The sequence below is a fragment of the Giraffa tippelskirchi genome, chromosome 12 (assembly GCF_054371585.1).
Source record: "Giraffa tippelskirchi isolate mGirTip1 chromosome 12, T2T-mGirTip1v1.2.pri, whole genome shotgun sequence".
NCBI lineage: Eukaryota > Metazoa > Chordata > Mammalia > Artiodactyla > Giraffidae > Giraffa > Giraffa tippelskirchi.
The window spans coordinates 10,276,620-10,291,214 of record NC_137286.1 but is presented as its reverse complement, the minus strand read 5'-3'; the positions used below and the strand labels follow the sequence as shown (position 1 = coordinate 10,291,214).

Below are 14,595 nucleotides of genomic sequence, written 5' to 3'. Positions count from 1 at the left end.
GTGTGATGGCCAGGGGTCACCAAACCAGGAGGTGGCAGAGGCTGATCCAGTTCTCTCCCATTCCTTGCACCCCCAGGCTCAGTCCCACCTAACGTAGAGTCATCACTAAGAGGGCTGAGTGGGACTGGCACTGCCAGGGCCCAGCTTACAGGACCCAGCTGCAGACGCACTCTTCACCTCCATCACCCTGTGCCCAGCCCCGTTTCTCAGGCCTGAGAGCTGCCTTCCATCCCCCAGAAAGAGCAACAGGGCAGGGGTTGGGAAATCCTTGCCAACCGTCCTCTGGCTTTGTTCTGGGGGCGGCCCCACCCTCTCTGCCTGGTTGTCGATTCCAGAAGAGGATTTGGCTCCTGCCCGTCCCTAGGCACACTTGCCCGAGGCCTGGTAGTCCCTTCCTCTGTTACATGGGAAGAACAGCCCCTGCCATGCCCATATCCCCCAGTTGCTGTAAAGCCAGGGAGAGAGCAGCTGTGAAGGGACTTTTAGAAGCTGGAAGCTGCTGCACTCACGCCTGGGCCGATGCCCGGGGATGAGGATTGGTACCTACGGTCAGAGAGGGACTAGGAGCTGGGGGATGGGAGCGGGGGCAGCCTTGATGGGTCAGCAGCCCAAGAATTACAGCATCTGGACTATTAGCCACAAATCACTGTATTTTAAATCCCAATCTGAAAAAAAAAAATCTTTGCAGAAGGCCCCGAGTGAGATGTTTTTCCTCTCCGTCTGTGAGAGCAGATGGAGAGGACACGGAGCAGATGCTGATGAGATGCAGCCACGCAGAGGTCTCTGGACCAGAAAGCCTGTGGCTGACGGTGGGCGTGAATGCTGTGTTTGCAGGACCCTGGTCATCTCCTTGACTGTCTCCTGACATCTGGGAGCGGGGAGAAGCCTATTCTGCAGTTGCAGGGTAGGTGGGGCTTAAGTAGTGAACTGAACATGACACGGTGCCAGATTGTGGACTCCATTCATTCCTTGCTCTGCCCAGCCAAGTGCTATCGCTGTGGCACCCTTCCTACCCGCCTCCAAGCCTTTGGTCAGGCTGCTTCCTCTCCTGAAACACCCCCACCCTCTCCCCCTGCAAATCACCAGATGCCTCTAACCAGGCAGCTCCAACGTTCCACCTCCAAAAGCCTTCTAGAACCCCTCCTCTGCCCACCCACCTTCCACCCCAGCACTGGCCATATCCTGCTGAGTCAGCCTATTTCTCCTGCCTAAGGACAGACACTGCTTCGTTCATGTTTGTGAGTCAGCGCAGCACAGGGCCTGGTGCTCAGTCAGATTGGCAAGTTGGTTGGATGCATGGAGGAGGGAGCCAGTCTGCACATGGAAATTTTGGAGTGTGACAGCCTCCTCTCTGGTCTGAGCAGGGTGGTCTCTTTACTGCTGCCTTACCTGCCTGTCTTTGTGCCTCTGCTCCGCCTGGCCAAATATCAATACTAACTGGCCTGTAATTCCAACTTCCTCCAGGAAGTCTTCTGGGATTGCAGTTGTCTCTCTTCTTGGTCTTCAAGTTAGAGTCACATAACAGAGCCCTTCCCCACAGCCTGTTTTCTATTGTCCTGAAATCATTTCTTGTACAGACTATATCCTCGAGAGAGCAGCTCCCAGGCAGCAGGTGCCATATTATGCTTTTCCACATCTTGCCTCATATCCCACCTCCACCCCCACCACAGAGGGCCTCACACTGTGCTAAGACTTCTGAGAAAAAGAACAAAGCAAAGCGTTAGGCAAACAGGTGTAAACCCTGCCTCCATCCCTTATTAACAACCGATTCCATTTCTGGTTCAAACTCTAAACTTTAGACCGACAAGGAGCAAACTTTTTCTATGAGAGACCAGACAGTAAGTATTTTCAGTTCTGCAGGCCCTACAGTCTCCATTGCAACTGCTCGATTTTGCCATTATTGGGGAAAAGCAAATGTAGACAACACATAAATGAATGGGCATGACTGTGTTCCAATAAAGCTTTATTGACAAAACAGACGGTGGCCCAGCCTGATCCTCTGGTTGTAATTTGTCCATCCCAGCTCTTTTTTTTTCTTTTTTTTTCTGCGCTGGGTCTCCGTTGCTGTGTGTGGGTTTTCTCTATTGTGGCAAGCAAGAGTTACTCTCTAGTTGTGCTTCTCATTGAGGTGGCTTCTTGTTGCAGAGCACGGGCCCTAGGTGCACGGGCTTCAGTAGTTGTGGCTCACAGGCTTAGTTGCCCTGCAGCATGTGGGATCTTCCCAGACCAGGGGTCAAACCCATGTACCCTGCATTAGCAGGTAGAGTCTCAACCACTAGACCACCAGGGAAATCCTGTCCATCCTGGCTTTCTAGAGAGTTACTTGAGATGACATTGAATCCCCTCTTCACACAGACCTCAGACCACACAGTAAAACATCCCAAACCTTGCCTTAACCCCAGCTCCATGAACCTCTGCAGCAATATTGGTTTTCCTCCCAGCATTCACCTCTGAAATCTGAAATCACAGCCTGTCTGCCTGGGGACTGAACGTCTTCCTCACATACCAGGAACTCCGGGATCCTCCAGGATCCCTAGCACCTGGGCCAGTGCCTGGCTCACACAGAATGTCCTTTTCATGTTTGTTCACTGAATGAAGGCCATTATTTTTCTTACTATCATTGCCGAAAAGCTCCAATAAATAATATTATTCATGTGCTTCTAGTTTCAATGGGCTGATGCATTTACCGTATCAGTCATCTGTGTTTGCAATACCCCAGGCGATTCTCATGTGTTGCAGGACCTGATTAGCCTCCCACATCGGAAATGAGGAGGCTGAAGTTCACAGGTGACATTGCCTGCTGGTGACCGGAGAGAGATTGGAACTCAGACCTCCTGGTGGGTCCTTCCTAAGGGAGGTAGCCTGGCAGTGTGGAAACAGCACTGGACTTGGAGTCTCAGATGCAACCTCACTTGATGGACAATGTCACTTGGCTTTCTGCAAAATGGCGACAACAATGTCAACTTCACAAAGGCAGGAACAGGATTAAATAACATACAGGCGATAAGGCAGTCAGAACAGTGCTGGACATGGCAAAAGCCATCGACGTAGCTGTCCTTATGTAACAAGATGACAGCAGCCACCTCCACCCAGCCTCATAAGGCTAAGAAGGGATCAGATAAGGACACGATTATGAAACTGTCAATCCTTCCTCAAACATAAGATGCATTTTTTACCACACCCTCTAAGTACTGCAGAAAATATTCCCCCTTTTAAAAAAACAAACAAACAAAACAAAAAAGCAGAAAAAAACTACATAGGAACCTCTTTCATAAAGACAAAAATAAACCATAAAGACCTATGATCTTTTCAGAGCTTTAACTGTAGTCAAGAAAAGGGTTTCGTTTCCATCTGCTCACATTTATATCAGAGTCCAGTTACCATACAGGCTGAAACTGAAATGAAACCAAGCGGAGAGGGGGCAGGTTATCCTTAGCACCACGCTAAGGACAATAGGATGGGGTCTCCATTTCAAAACATGCACACTGGGAATCTTCTTGCAGCAAAAGCAGACACGGAACAAAAACGGCAACCCTGAAACAGAGGTAGCTAGTGCCACCCCGCTTCTGACATCCTGCACCAGCAGAGTAGGACAGCTTTTTGAAGTTTCCAAGCATGGCAGGAATCACTCACGCCCAGGTTACGGTTAGGACGGGTGGTGGAGGAGGAGGGGGCAATCTCACACACACACACATACACCTTTCCATCCCTGCCCACTTGAGTAGAAAGTGATTCACTTGGTTTCAGATTTAAATATTTATTCCTCAAATACAAAACAATGTTCAACAGGCGCATCCCCTAATGTCCCAGCCATCTGGCCTTCGGTCGGAACATCTTCAGATGAAACGAGCAGCTGGGATTCCGACTTCACAGAGTTCTGAGTCTTCTTCACAGAGGGGGGATCTTTCCAAATGCTCTGGGCCTCCCTGTTTCTTGGAGAAGGGCAGTTTGATTTTTCTGGTCCCGGAGTTAGCACTTTGAGGATTTTCAAAGGAGGATTAGCCCTACTCCATCTGGAAAGAAGCAGAGCTTGGTCTTGCCGGGTGGCGTCAAGAATGTCTTTAGGACACAAATAAAGCAGACACAGTCACCGTGAGACTGGCTCGTCACACGCTGGCTGCTGCGATTCAGACCATGCTGGCCCCAGGGCTATTTCTGCAGCCGAGCTCCTACCTGGCTGGGACAGGCCCTCCCAAGACCACAAGCTGCCCCTCCCAGGAAGGATGCCTGTGGCAGCCTGTTCATCCTCTGGGCGGCCCTGCAGCCTCGTGGGACCGCTGCCACTGCATGGTAGGCGGCCTGTGGACATTGCACCCGCCGGCACTATACCTATGACACACCGTGTTTCTCACTGCAGGCTGCTGGAAAACACGGGTCTTTTCTCCAAAAATTTCTTACTTTTTAGATATTTCTGCACCCTCCTCCCAACTTTAAACCAGCTCCCCTGTGTTATTTCTGAGTGGGGAGGTGGGGGGCCATGGCAATCGCCAAGAGAGCATGCTCAGCCTCCCCCAGGTCCACAAGGAGAAGATGTCTCCTTAACCCGTGGGGGCCCCTTCTGGGGTTAGTCCCGCTCATCACGCAGCCAGGCCAAGGTCTCTCCTGGGCTCAGCATCGTACTGCTAGTAAATTAGTGAGGAAATGATACGGACACGTGAAAACTGTCCATCCCAGCTAAAATTATCGCACTAACTACAGTTTCTATAAATCAGCACAGCTTAAGGGAGGGTGTGCAAGCCCCCAGCTAAACGAGGTTCATCCAATTGAACCCAGCCACTTGATCTGGTCAGCAGACTCCAAGGATCTCAAAATTAGGAAAACAGAAAGTATAAGCGGAGCGAATGCCTAAGGGGAGGAGGCGGGGAGAGGAATTCTTAAGATCTCTCTTCATTGATGCTTCCCAGGGCTGGACACTTGAGAACAAATGAGGGCTCCTGGAATCCAAAAATTATAGAGCCACTTGAAAATACCACAACAGGCCATAATTCATCCTGTTTGTTCTGTGGGTCATTTGGACGGTAAAGACAATGGCTTTTTATGTTGCCCAGCTTTAAAACCAAGCCGTGACGGAGGTGTTCTGTGTTGTCACATGACTCAGCAGACAGACCTCGGGGATACCCCACGTTCCCCCCAACCCCAACAAGTGAGAAACCCCCACAGCCAAAAGATCCAGCTGGATCCACTTCTCCCGGAACTCTCAAAGAGCTTTGCACTGGTTGCTGTGTTTGGTTTTCGTTTTCCTTTTGAAAAACTCCAAGGTCATTTCACAAAACTTGGAAATTGAATCCACTCCCAATTCGCCCCTTCGCCACTGTCAACTGCCTTGTCCTAAAGCTCTTGGGCAGAATGTAACCTATTATACCTTATCAGATACTTCCTTGTCTTAAATCCAGGGCAATCACATTTAATTTCATTAGAACTTGTGTCCTGTGGTCACGCATAAACTCCTAAATGAGCAACAGTTAAAAACAAGGTGCATTCCTGAATTTCTAATTCCAATCTACTTAGGCAGAGCATTATCCAGTCGATTTGAGGGTGGTTTTTCAAAACACACAATAATAAATGTGTCAGACACTCTGCTGGGTTCTTGTATTATCTCTAATCCTCTACCGGAGCCCCCTTTGCAGGTGAGGAAGGAACCTGTCCCAGGTCACTTGGCGAACCCATGGTCACTTCCACTTGGAGGCTTGGCCCAGTGTGACTCAAAGGCCAGTCACCCAACTGTCCACTCACCACTTCTTGTTGCCCTGGGCTGGAATGTCATCTTCATACAGGTGAAAGCCAGCATCTGTTTCACTTAAAGCGGCCATCAATTGGACGTGCACTGAACAAAGGAGAGTTCATTTGGGGGGCCTGAGGTGACAGATCCAGGGGATCTTTGGGTGGGGGCCTGAATTACTTCACTGAAACATCGCACAATTCAGAAAGAGCATTCCCTAGCACTCCCACTTCTCAGTCCCCGTTTTCTCCCATATGCCAAGAAATGAAAGAGGAATCTGCCAACTTGGATCTCATACACACCCATTAAAATGACATCCTTTATACTAGACACAGCATGTTAAATCAAAGTTCCAAAGTCAGTAAAAGGCAAACTTGATTGAAGAACTGTCATTGAGATATACTCTCCGTGGTTACGGTTTGCAAGGCAATTGTTCAAGCCCACCCCCCTCCCCCACCCCACAGCTAAGATGAACCGACCCTCCCTGAAACACGGGTAGAATTTAAGAATCCTCACATCTTCCCCCACCCACTCCATGGCCTCTTACTGGTCAGTGTCTTACAGCTAAGATCCTCTTTGGCTCAGGTGACTTGGGGTACCCGGAAGTCATTACCCCATATCTTGCCACTAATCCCAAGAGGTGTAGGGGAGGTCTGCTCAGCCTTTTACTAAGTGTCCAGGGAAAGGCATTTAGTCTCTTTGAACCTCCATTTCCCATCTGCAAAATGGGCTGTGACTCCCACCTGCTGAGGGCCTGAGAGGTGTGTAGAAGAGCATGGCAGTGGAAAGCGCTAGACCTATGTTAGGGGTTCTAAATGGTTGTCATTGTTCTTTGCAAGAGCCTGTCTGGCACTTTGCGGTAGATTAATTCCTGTGTCCCCTGGGGGCAACTGCTTTCACTTAAATGCACTTCTCACCAAAAAGAACAGCCCATGTTCTCTGAGGCAGCCTGATTTATGGAAGAGCCCTGGCCCTTGCAGGTGGTGGTTCTTATCCTGGCCTTTTGTGCCTCAGTTTGCTCAACTGTGAAATGGGGAGAACACCTTCAACTGAAGATGTGCTTTGTGGACTGGGAACCACTTTGGCATCACCTGGTTTACATCCTGCCCACCTCAATACATACACATCACTTTTCTAATACAGGGATCTGAATTCCCACCTGAGACAATGACAAGGTCCAAAGACAGGCCTTGAAGGCCTTCCACTCTGAGACACCGCGTGGCCCTCCCTGACTCCGACAGCAGGCTAAGACAAAGGTGTGAGGCCCACCACTGGCCAGGATATGCAGGAGGTGGCAGGACTGTAATTAGACCATCCTGACATTTGCCTCTTCACTCCAGATGTGTTATGTTTATTTCCTATGAGCTGAGCCAGTACTATAGTGCTTTGCAGGGTCCTCTTGCATGAAGACCTGGACAGGTAGCTCTCTCTTGCCATCCCGGCCCTGCCCCGGCCAAGCTGGGAGCAGCTCTCTGGCTCCCCACCCTGCCCCCTCCTTGCACATCCCACTAGCTGTGGCTTTTCGCCAAGTGCTCCTCGGGGAGGTGTATCTGAGAACTTACACCTCCCTCCAACCCTCTCCTGTTACTTGTTGTGAACACTTCTCCAGACCAGACAAATACAATTTTTTTAAAAATGAAAAGATCCCATTTATACGGAGGCCAAGGACAAGTCATGGAAAAAGACAGGCGATTATAGGGTTCTGGAGATGTCAGATTTCTCAGGGTAGAATGATGCTGCCTGTTTCTGCTGTGTTTCTGAATGTTCTAGACTAAGGGAGTATTGGAGGAAGGGTGGAAGGCAGGGCTCAGCCCTCTCCAAATAGGGCAGGGAACAGCATCTAGGGACAGTGAAGGGCTTCTGCACAGGCAGGGTGCTCCCCCTGGCAGTCTGATGTCTAAGGAGGAGGTACAATTATGGCCACTGCAGGATTCATTTGAAATGAATGGAACAGCCTGAGCAGTCCTCACCAGAACTGGTATTGGTGGGAACATTTCCAATTACAATATTAAGATTTACTTGGGCAAAGAGGCAGTTCTACCCCCATACCCCTGTTTATTTCTTACAAGCTGATGTTGTTAAAACTAGTTAACTTTTCTAAACCTTAACTTCCTCCTCTGTAAAATGGTGAAAACATTTCCCATCTCAGAATACTTGGAAGATAAAATGAGATAATGTACATAAATCTTGAAGTGCTGGGTTTGACACACTATAAGTCATAATCACATTAAAAAAAAAAAAGTAGCCAAGAAAGATGTCCCTGTAATTTAATGAGATAGTGGCCAATGTCCACACACACACACTCACACACCCCAGGAAGCAGGTGCCATTGCTGTGCCCATTTCACAGTCATGGAAAGTGAGGTGCAGAGGGGTTCATCATTTGCCCAAAGTCACAAATAGTCTTGTGAAAAACGAAGGCAATCTTCCCCCTTGAGGCAGATCTGGTCTCCAAACTGCTCCCTGCCCCCTCTTTCATGGTAGGGATTCTCTTTATTTGAAAGGTGATGCTTGGGGGCCCATATATCCTAAATGCTTTCACCTGCTCCAGGAGTCACTTCTGTCTTTTAAACCCTCCCCCCAAAAGCTGGGAAAAACTACTGCTTCTTGTAAAAAAAAAAAAAGAAGAAGAAGAAGAAAAGAAAAATTGTAACTTTTGCATGCCCTGTGCTCCCAACCAGGATGCATAGCCTCCCCATGGAGGGACCTTGTTGGAGGCTGCCCAGGAGAAGGGACAAGCTCACCTCCTGGGCAGCAGGCAAGCGCCCTGAACCTTAGCTTCCCTGTCTATAAAAGGCATTTAGCTCAAAACCAATAATGTTTAACATGTTAAAAGCCATTACTGCTGGCCCTCGGCCTCCACTCCATCCTTCCCGTGGTCTGGAGAACCATACAGAAGGCAGGCTCGCACCTTCATCCCTAGCGCCTCCCTGGTACCAGCAAGCTTCTCTAGGCCTCCCCAAGCTGCTGACCAGCGCCGGCTCCAGCCGCTCGCGGGCTTTTCCTACTCTGGCCCCATCGGGCGCAGACCCAAGACAGCCAGCGGAGAAAGTCAGAGGCTCATCTTGAGCCCAGCAGTCTGTGACCAACCGAGGCTGGGAGCAGAGAGTCATCCCAAACTCCCATTGAGAAGCGCGCTGGGCCGCGCAGCGGAGGTCCCCACTGAGCTCTGGGGCGCACAGCTCCCAGCCTCCTGGCCGGGTTGTGGGACAGAAACACTTAACAGGGAGGAGGGGAGCTGCGAGAGCGACCAGGAAAGATCCAGGAAAGTTTCTCGGGAGAGGGCGTGCCTGATTCCAGGCGGACCCGCCGCCTTACTTCTGGGGATTTCTGGAGAGCTCCAGGTCTGGATGAAAAGGCTAAGCAGGCTCTGGAGAGGTTCCCGGGATCCCTCAGCTCGAGTGGAGAGAAAAGGTCCTGGCTATCCCCGAGGGCGAGGGGAACAGGACCCCAGGCTGCTTCCTCTCCGGGACAATACCTCCCCCAGGCAGCCGGCAATGCCCCTCTCCACCCTGCCCGGAAACCTCAGGACAAAGTGTAAACCACGACACCCGGTCCTGCGACCATCGTACCCTGACTTTCTGTTTCTCTCTCTTTTGTCTTTTTCCCTTTTTTAGGAGTCAGATCAGAGCTGTCCAATTTTCCTTTGGAAGCTACCGACTAACTAGATTTTTTTGTGTGTGTGGGCCTCGGATGGTGCTGGCGGTGGGGTAGGAAATACAGAATGCGGCCCGTCTACATCGCCCTCACTTTATTGTACTGTCACCGTTAATTTAACTATAAATACTACGGTGGGGAGCGAGTCGCTGGCGGCCTTGGACTTCGGGGCTGCAAGCCCCGGCGCGGCCCGACCCCAGGTGCCCACCCTTCGGACGGTATACTATTTACAGTTTCTCTTCCTCGACCCCCACCCCCCTCCTCCCGCAAGGCAGCGCGTGTGCAAGAAAGTAGCATCGTCTGGTGTGCAAGTCCTTCGAGTTTAGGCAAGGGCCACGGCCGGCCCGCGGCCGTCAGCTGTCCGAGTCCAAATCGCTTTTACCTTCCTCTTCCCTCTTCTCGGGCGACGCCTTCGACGACGTCTTGTTCCACTTCTCGGCGTTTTCCGACTCCTCCGAAGACGACCGCTTCTGCCGCCTCCATTTGGCGCGGCGGTTTTTAAACCAGACCTGTTGGGCCAGCGAGAACAAAACAACGGTGAGGATCAAAGGCGCGCCCCCCCCCCGCCAGATCCGGGCACCCCCAACCCACCCCCGGGCTCGCCGAGGAAACCGGGGGAACCCCGCGCGGATTCCATCAGAAGGAGGCCCGTTCCCGCTTCCGTATTTTCATTCGACTTCCTGGGCCTAAAGCGCCCTCCCGCAGCCTCCGGGCCGCCCCGGGGATGTTTCCAAAGAGCCGGGAGACCCAGGGAGAGCCGAGCATACCCGGCTGGAGGGGGGTGGCGGGTGGTAATTTCGCTGGAGAGGGCGCGCCCTGGCGGGGTCCCGAGCCTACCTCCACCTTCTCCTCGCGGAGATGCACCTTCCGGGCCAGCTGCTCGCGGGTGCCCACATCTGGGTACTTGGTCTCCTGGAAGAGATTCTCCAGCGCTTCAAGCTGCTCGTCGGTGAAGATGGTGCGGTGCCGCCTCTTCCGCCGGCAGTGCAGCTGGTTGAGGAGCTGCAGCTCGGTGCGTGACAGGGTGCCCACGTTCATGTAGGGCATCATCTGGTGCGGCACGGGGGACACCAGCACGGAGCCGGGGCCCTCGTAGCCTGCGACAGAGGGAGGCGTCCGGGGTCAGCCACCTTCCTTGCCGCCGCCGCGCGCGCACACACGCCCGCCCCGCCGGCGACCCCCTCAGATTTAAAAGCGTCTGCCAGCGGGTGCAGGGAACCAGGGGGTGCAAGGAAAGCAGGGTGCGAGGAACGCGGGAGTGGGGGTTGCGTGCCGTGCTACCGCGTTCACTCGCACACTCCCAACGCGGGTTAGGGGAATCCGAAAAGCCCAGCCTCCCCCATGCAGGCACGGTTCGTTTCTAACTCTCGCCTAAAGTGTGCAGCAAGTGTGCAACCCCCTGGGCCCGATCCGCCCAAAGACGGGGGTTGGGGACAGGTTTGCAAGAGGAGAAAAGTCGGTGGCAAGTGAGAAAAGCAAACGCCGCCGCCCACCCGCGTCCCCGGGCGCCGAGGAGCGCGGAGGGCCGGCGAGGCCGAGGCCGGAGAGAGCGCGACCCTACCTGGAGGCGTCGGGACGCAGGAGCACTGCTGGGCGCCCAGCGGCGGCACGGCCCCGCAGCAGGCCGGGCCCACGGGGGCCGCCTGCACGTGCAGCTGCCCGTAGAAGTAGTTGCTGTAGCCTAGGCGCGAGCCGCCGACCGCGGCCGGGAGGCCTGCGCCTCCGGGGGCCACGGGGCGCGGGTAGAAGGCGCTATAGTCCGAGGATGCGCCGCCACCGGCGCCGCCGTAGAGCGAGTCCCCGTGCAGGGCCGGGAAGACGACGGGAGCCCCGGCGCTGGGCGCCACGGGCAGCACCGAATCCTTGCAGCGCGGCCGGGCGGCCAGGATGTTGTCGATGCTGAACATGCTGGCGGGCATCCCCGAGCCCCGCGCCGGGACCGGGAGGCGGCTGGGACGCGCCGAGGAAAAAAGCCTCCAAGTGAGGCTGGGTGTGTGTGGGGGGATCCCCGCTCCTCAGGCGGAGGACCAAACCGAAAGAGAGCGCCGGCGAGCGCGCAGCCCCGCGCCCCGCCCCGCCCCCGCGTCCGTCGCCCTCCTCCCGCCCGCCCCTGGCTGCAGCGTTCGCCGAACTCGACCCGCGGGTAGGACGGAGCTTAGACCAGCTGAACCTCTTGTTGGTTTTATACTGAGTCGACGTCATCCTGGATTTAGTTCCCGGTAATATGCAGATGACAAACAGAACCAGATTTGGCCCTTTCTGTTCCTTTGGGTGGTTGGGGGTGGGGTGGGGGGCTTGAAGAAAGGGGGAGGGGAAGAGGTGCCAAGGAAAGGAGGCTACGGGGACCTGAAAAGAGATTGTGGATTGCGAATTAATGAAATTAACCTAATCTTTTCCATTCAGCCGTCCCGCCGCGGGCCGGCGGAGCCGGGCGGGCGTCTTAATTGCCCCGGTTAATCTCATTAATTCCGCCGTAGGGCCGCAGTTAACAACTCCCTCCGTCGACCTCTCCGCCCCCCACCTTTTCCCCTCAGTTTGGGGGTCCTCTTATTGGGTGCGATTTCCTCTGCATGAAACTCAAATTCATTGTGGCTAGTTTTACTTTGAGGCTACTTTTTTCCTTTTCCTTTCGGAATTGGTTTTGTTTTAGAAAATGTGAGGCTGTGGCCTCAATCAAGCAAGACTGAAATTCCGCTTGGGCCCCCCGTTCCCTACCGCCTAACTTCACCTCTGGTTTTTATCTTGACATTCTCTCCCGAATGGAACTGGTTAAGCCCTCCCCTACAAAAAAAAAAACAACCTCGTTTTTGCAAGCGCCAAAATCTGTAATGACAAAAAGACGAAAGAAGTGCACCGTGATTCTTAATTATATATATATATATATATATGTATATATATGCTTTTTTTTTCTTTGTAGTCACTTTGGGTCTGAAAGCTAGCATAGCATAGTAGTCCTTAGGCCCTTACACAGCGGTGACCCAAATTCAGTAGTAGTAAAAATTCGCCACCCAGAACACCAATCAGAAGTGATGTTTCCAACTGCTTCCTGCGTGGGTGTCAAGGTTTTGTGGTTTTGTGTGTGAGTGCTTTTTTCTTTTCGGAAGTAGAGTGTCTTCTTTCTTAACTGTTTTTGTTTTCAACGCAAAATGCCCAAAATGGGACTTCAGGATTCTCTGTCCCCTTTCCCAGCAAATGACTCTTATTTTCCCCTTTTGACTTGCCGGCTCCCCGACTGAGACAGACACCACCCCCCCAGCTGTCCTTCCCCCACCAGGCCCAAGCTGGGCTCCCTGGGCCCCGGTGGCCCGACCGAAGCTCGGCTCTGCTCGCTGTTGGCGGCCACCGTGATTTGCAGGCTCCTCGGCGCGTCACGGCCCCGTCAGCCGGAGCTGCTGGAGGCGCGTCCGGTCCACGACGGAGCGCGGGCGGCCGAGCGCCCTGCGAAAAGGTAGGAGACGGTGCGCACCGCTTGAAAGCAGCACCCGAGGGCCTTGACACCGGCGCAAGGCAGAGCCTTACTCTCTGGGCCTTTCGCGCAGGCAACTCTGGCCACTCCAGGAAAAGGGGTAGTGCCTGGCCCAGGCGAAACTGCCTAGCGCGGGATACCGGGGCACTTCGGGCTTTGCGAAGGAAGGTCTACTTTAACTCACGCCCGTTTTTCTCTGCCTAATTTCTTACTGCCTAATTAACCTGGGGCCCCAGGAAGGGTGTCTGAAGTCGCCGCCATAAGGCTAAGTATGTGGCCTGCCTCCTCGGCGGCTCTGGGGCAGAGGGGAAAGGGTACTCGTCAATTGCTGTTTTCGGGTCAGAGGACAGCTTGCGCGGAGGTTTGATGCGGCCCGCGCGCAGAACTCGGGAGGCTCGCGGCGCTGATCCGCAGAAGCTAGGCAGCGGCGTTTCTCCTAGGCCTCCCCGGGTGGACCTCGGCGCCCTCATGCCCATCCGCTCACCCACTCATGCCTTGAGAAATGTGCTTCTTTGAGCGCTGAGCCAATTTAAAAGTGGTTGTAGGAGGAGAATAGGGTAGGACAAAGATGGGTGTCAGTTTGGGGAGGCGCTGGATTTTTTTTTTTTTTTTGACACAATAAACTCTGCTCTCAGAGGAAAGAGTGTGGGACCCTCCCCCCACCCCACCCCCCGCCTTCAGAGAGGTCAAGTCTAGGGAAAGAAGTAAAGAAGTACATCACGTCTTCGTCTCATACTGACTAGGGATGGAGGCTTTATTTTTATTTTATTTTTTTCGTTCGTAAAGACTTAAAAATCATCAGGTAGATTCCAGGCACACGTATTCCCCGTCAGCCTTTTCCGATTTTAATTCTACAGGGCAAAGGATGAAACACAGCTAGATGTTGCAACTTCAGCAGGTATTGTGGGTGCCTTCGTGTTCGTGGCTAGGTGCCCGCGGCAGTGCGCGCGTGCGTGCGTGCGTGGATCTTTTAATACCTTTGATGAGCCAGGCATGGGCAGAAGCACAGTGGGAAAGCGGGGCATATTCCTCGTGGGTTTCTGCAAAGGTGCTGAGACTTCAGTGGCAGATCTCAGAGTGCCTCCGAATTTTTAAATAAGGCAACCTCCCCGCTTATTGGCAACACACAACATGGTCTTGCCTCCTTCTGCTGGGTACAGAGTTCTCTTTAATAATCAAATTTAGCAAGCCCCTAAGCTGCGCCCCTTGCTTTTCTGTAGCCTTCCCACTGTGCCATCGGATTCCTGGAAGAAGAGCGTGGTAAGAGCAAATGAGTCTGGGGCTTCCGAGTTCTAGACCGTACATTGCCACCTTGCAATTCAACCCTCCTCTCCAGGCCTCAGGGGTTTTTTTTAGTTTTTGAGCGAATGGCAACATTCATTGGGTCTCTTACGACCTGAACGTTTAAAGAGGCTGGGCAGTTGCCCCCGTTTGCCAAGGAGCCTGAGGTGGAATTAGGAGCTTTTTTAGTGCTTTTCATTGGGACAAAGGGGTGTGCTGTCCCTTCCCCCACCCGGGGGCAGGGTCTCTGTAGGGGCTGGGTCTTAGATGAGGAAATGCAAGTGCGAAAGCTCTGTCCTGCAGTGTGTGGTGGCTCTAAGGCGAGAAGTCACAGGGACTCCAGGGTCAGCCCGCTCCAGTTATCCAGCAGGCTTTCGGGGAGCTCACCCCAATGTGACGGGGCCTCTTCCTACAGCTTTCCGCTCGCTCAGTCCCAAGACGCTCCACTGAGTCGGTAGGGAGGCGAGAGCCGA

General features: G+C 53.2%; 1 protein-coding gene across 1 annotated transcript; it reads right to left on the bottom strand.

The window, feature by feature from the left end:
- Window positions 1–9,454: 9,454 nt before the first annotated feature.
- Window positions 9,455–11,459, bottom strand: GSC (goosecoid homeobox). The gene is made up of 3 exons (XM_081546714.1): window positions 10,937–11,459; window positions 10,213–10,472; window positions 9,455–9,884 (listed from the first exon to the last, which is right to left on the bottom strand). The coding sequence occupies exons 1-3, from the start codon at window positions 11,292–11,294 to the stop codon at window positions 9,729–9,731; spliced, it is 774 nt and encodes a 257-aa protein (XP_081402840.1). The 5' UTR covers window positions 11,295–11,459; the 3' UTR covers window positions 9,455–9,728.
- Window positions 11,460–14,595: the final 3,136 nt, after the last annotated feature.

Bases quoted from the DNA above. Each gene is read 5' to 3' on its own strand.
- GSC (XM_081546714.1), bottom strand. From the start codon at position 11,294: ATGCCCGCCAGCATGTTCAGCATCGACAACATCCTGGCCGCCCGGCCG. The intron at 10,473-10,936 runs GTAGGGTCGCGC...CCTCTGTCGCAG, and splicing joins CTGCGTCCCGACGCCTCCAG to GCTACGAGGGCCCCGGCTCC. The intron at 9,885-10,212 runs GTAGGCTCGGGA...CTGGCCCAACAG, and splicing joins TCCGCGAGGAGAAGGTGGAG to GTCTGGTTTAAAAACCGCCG.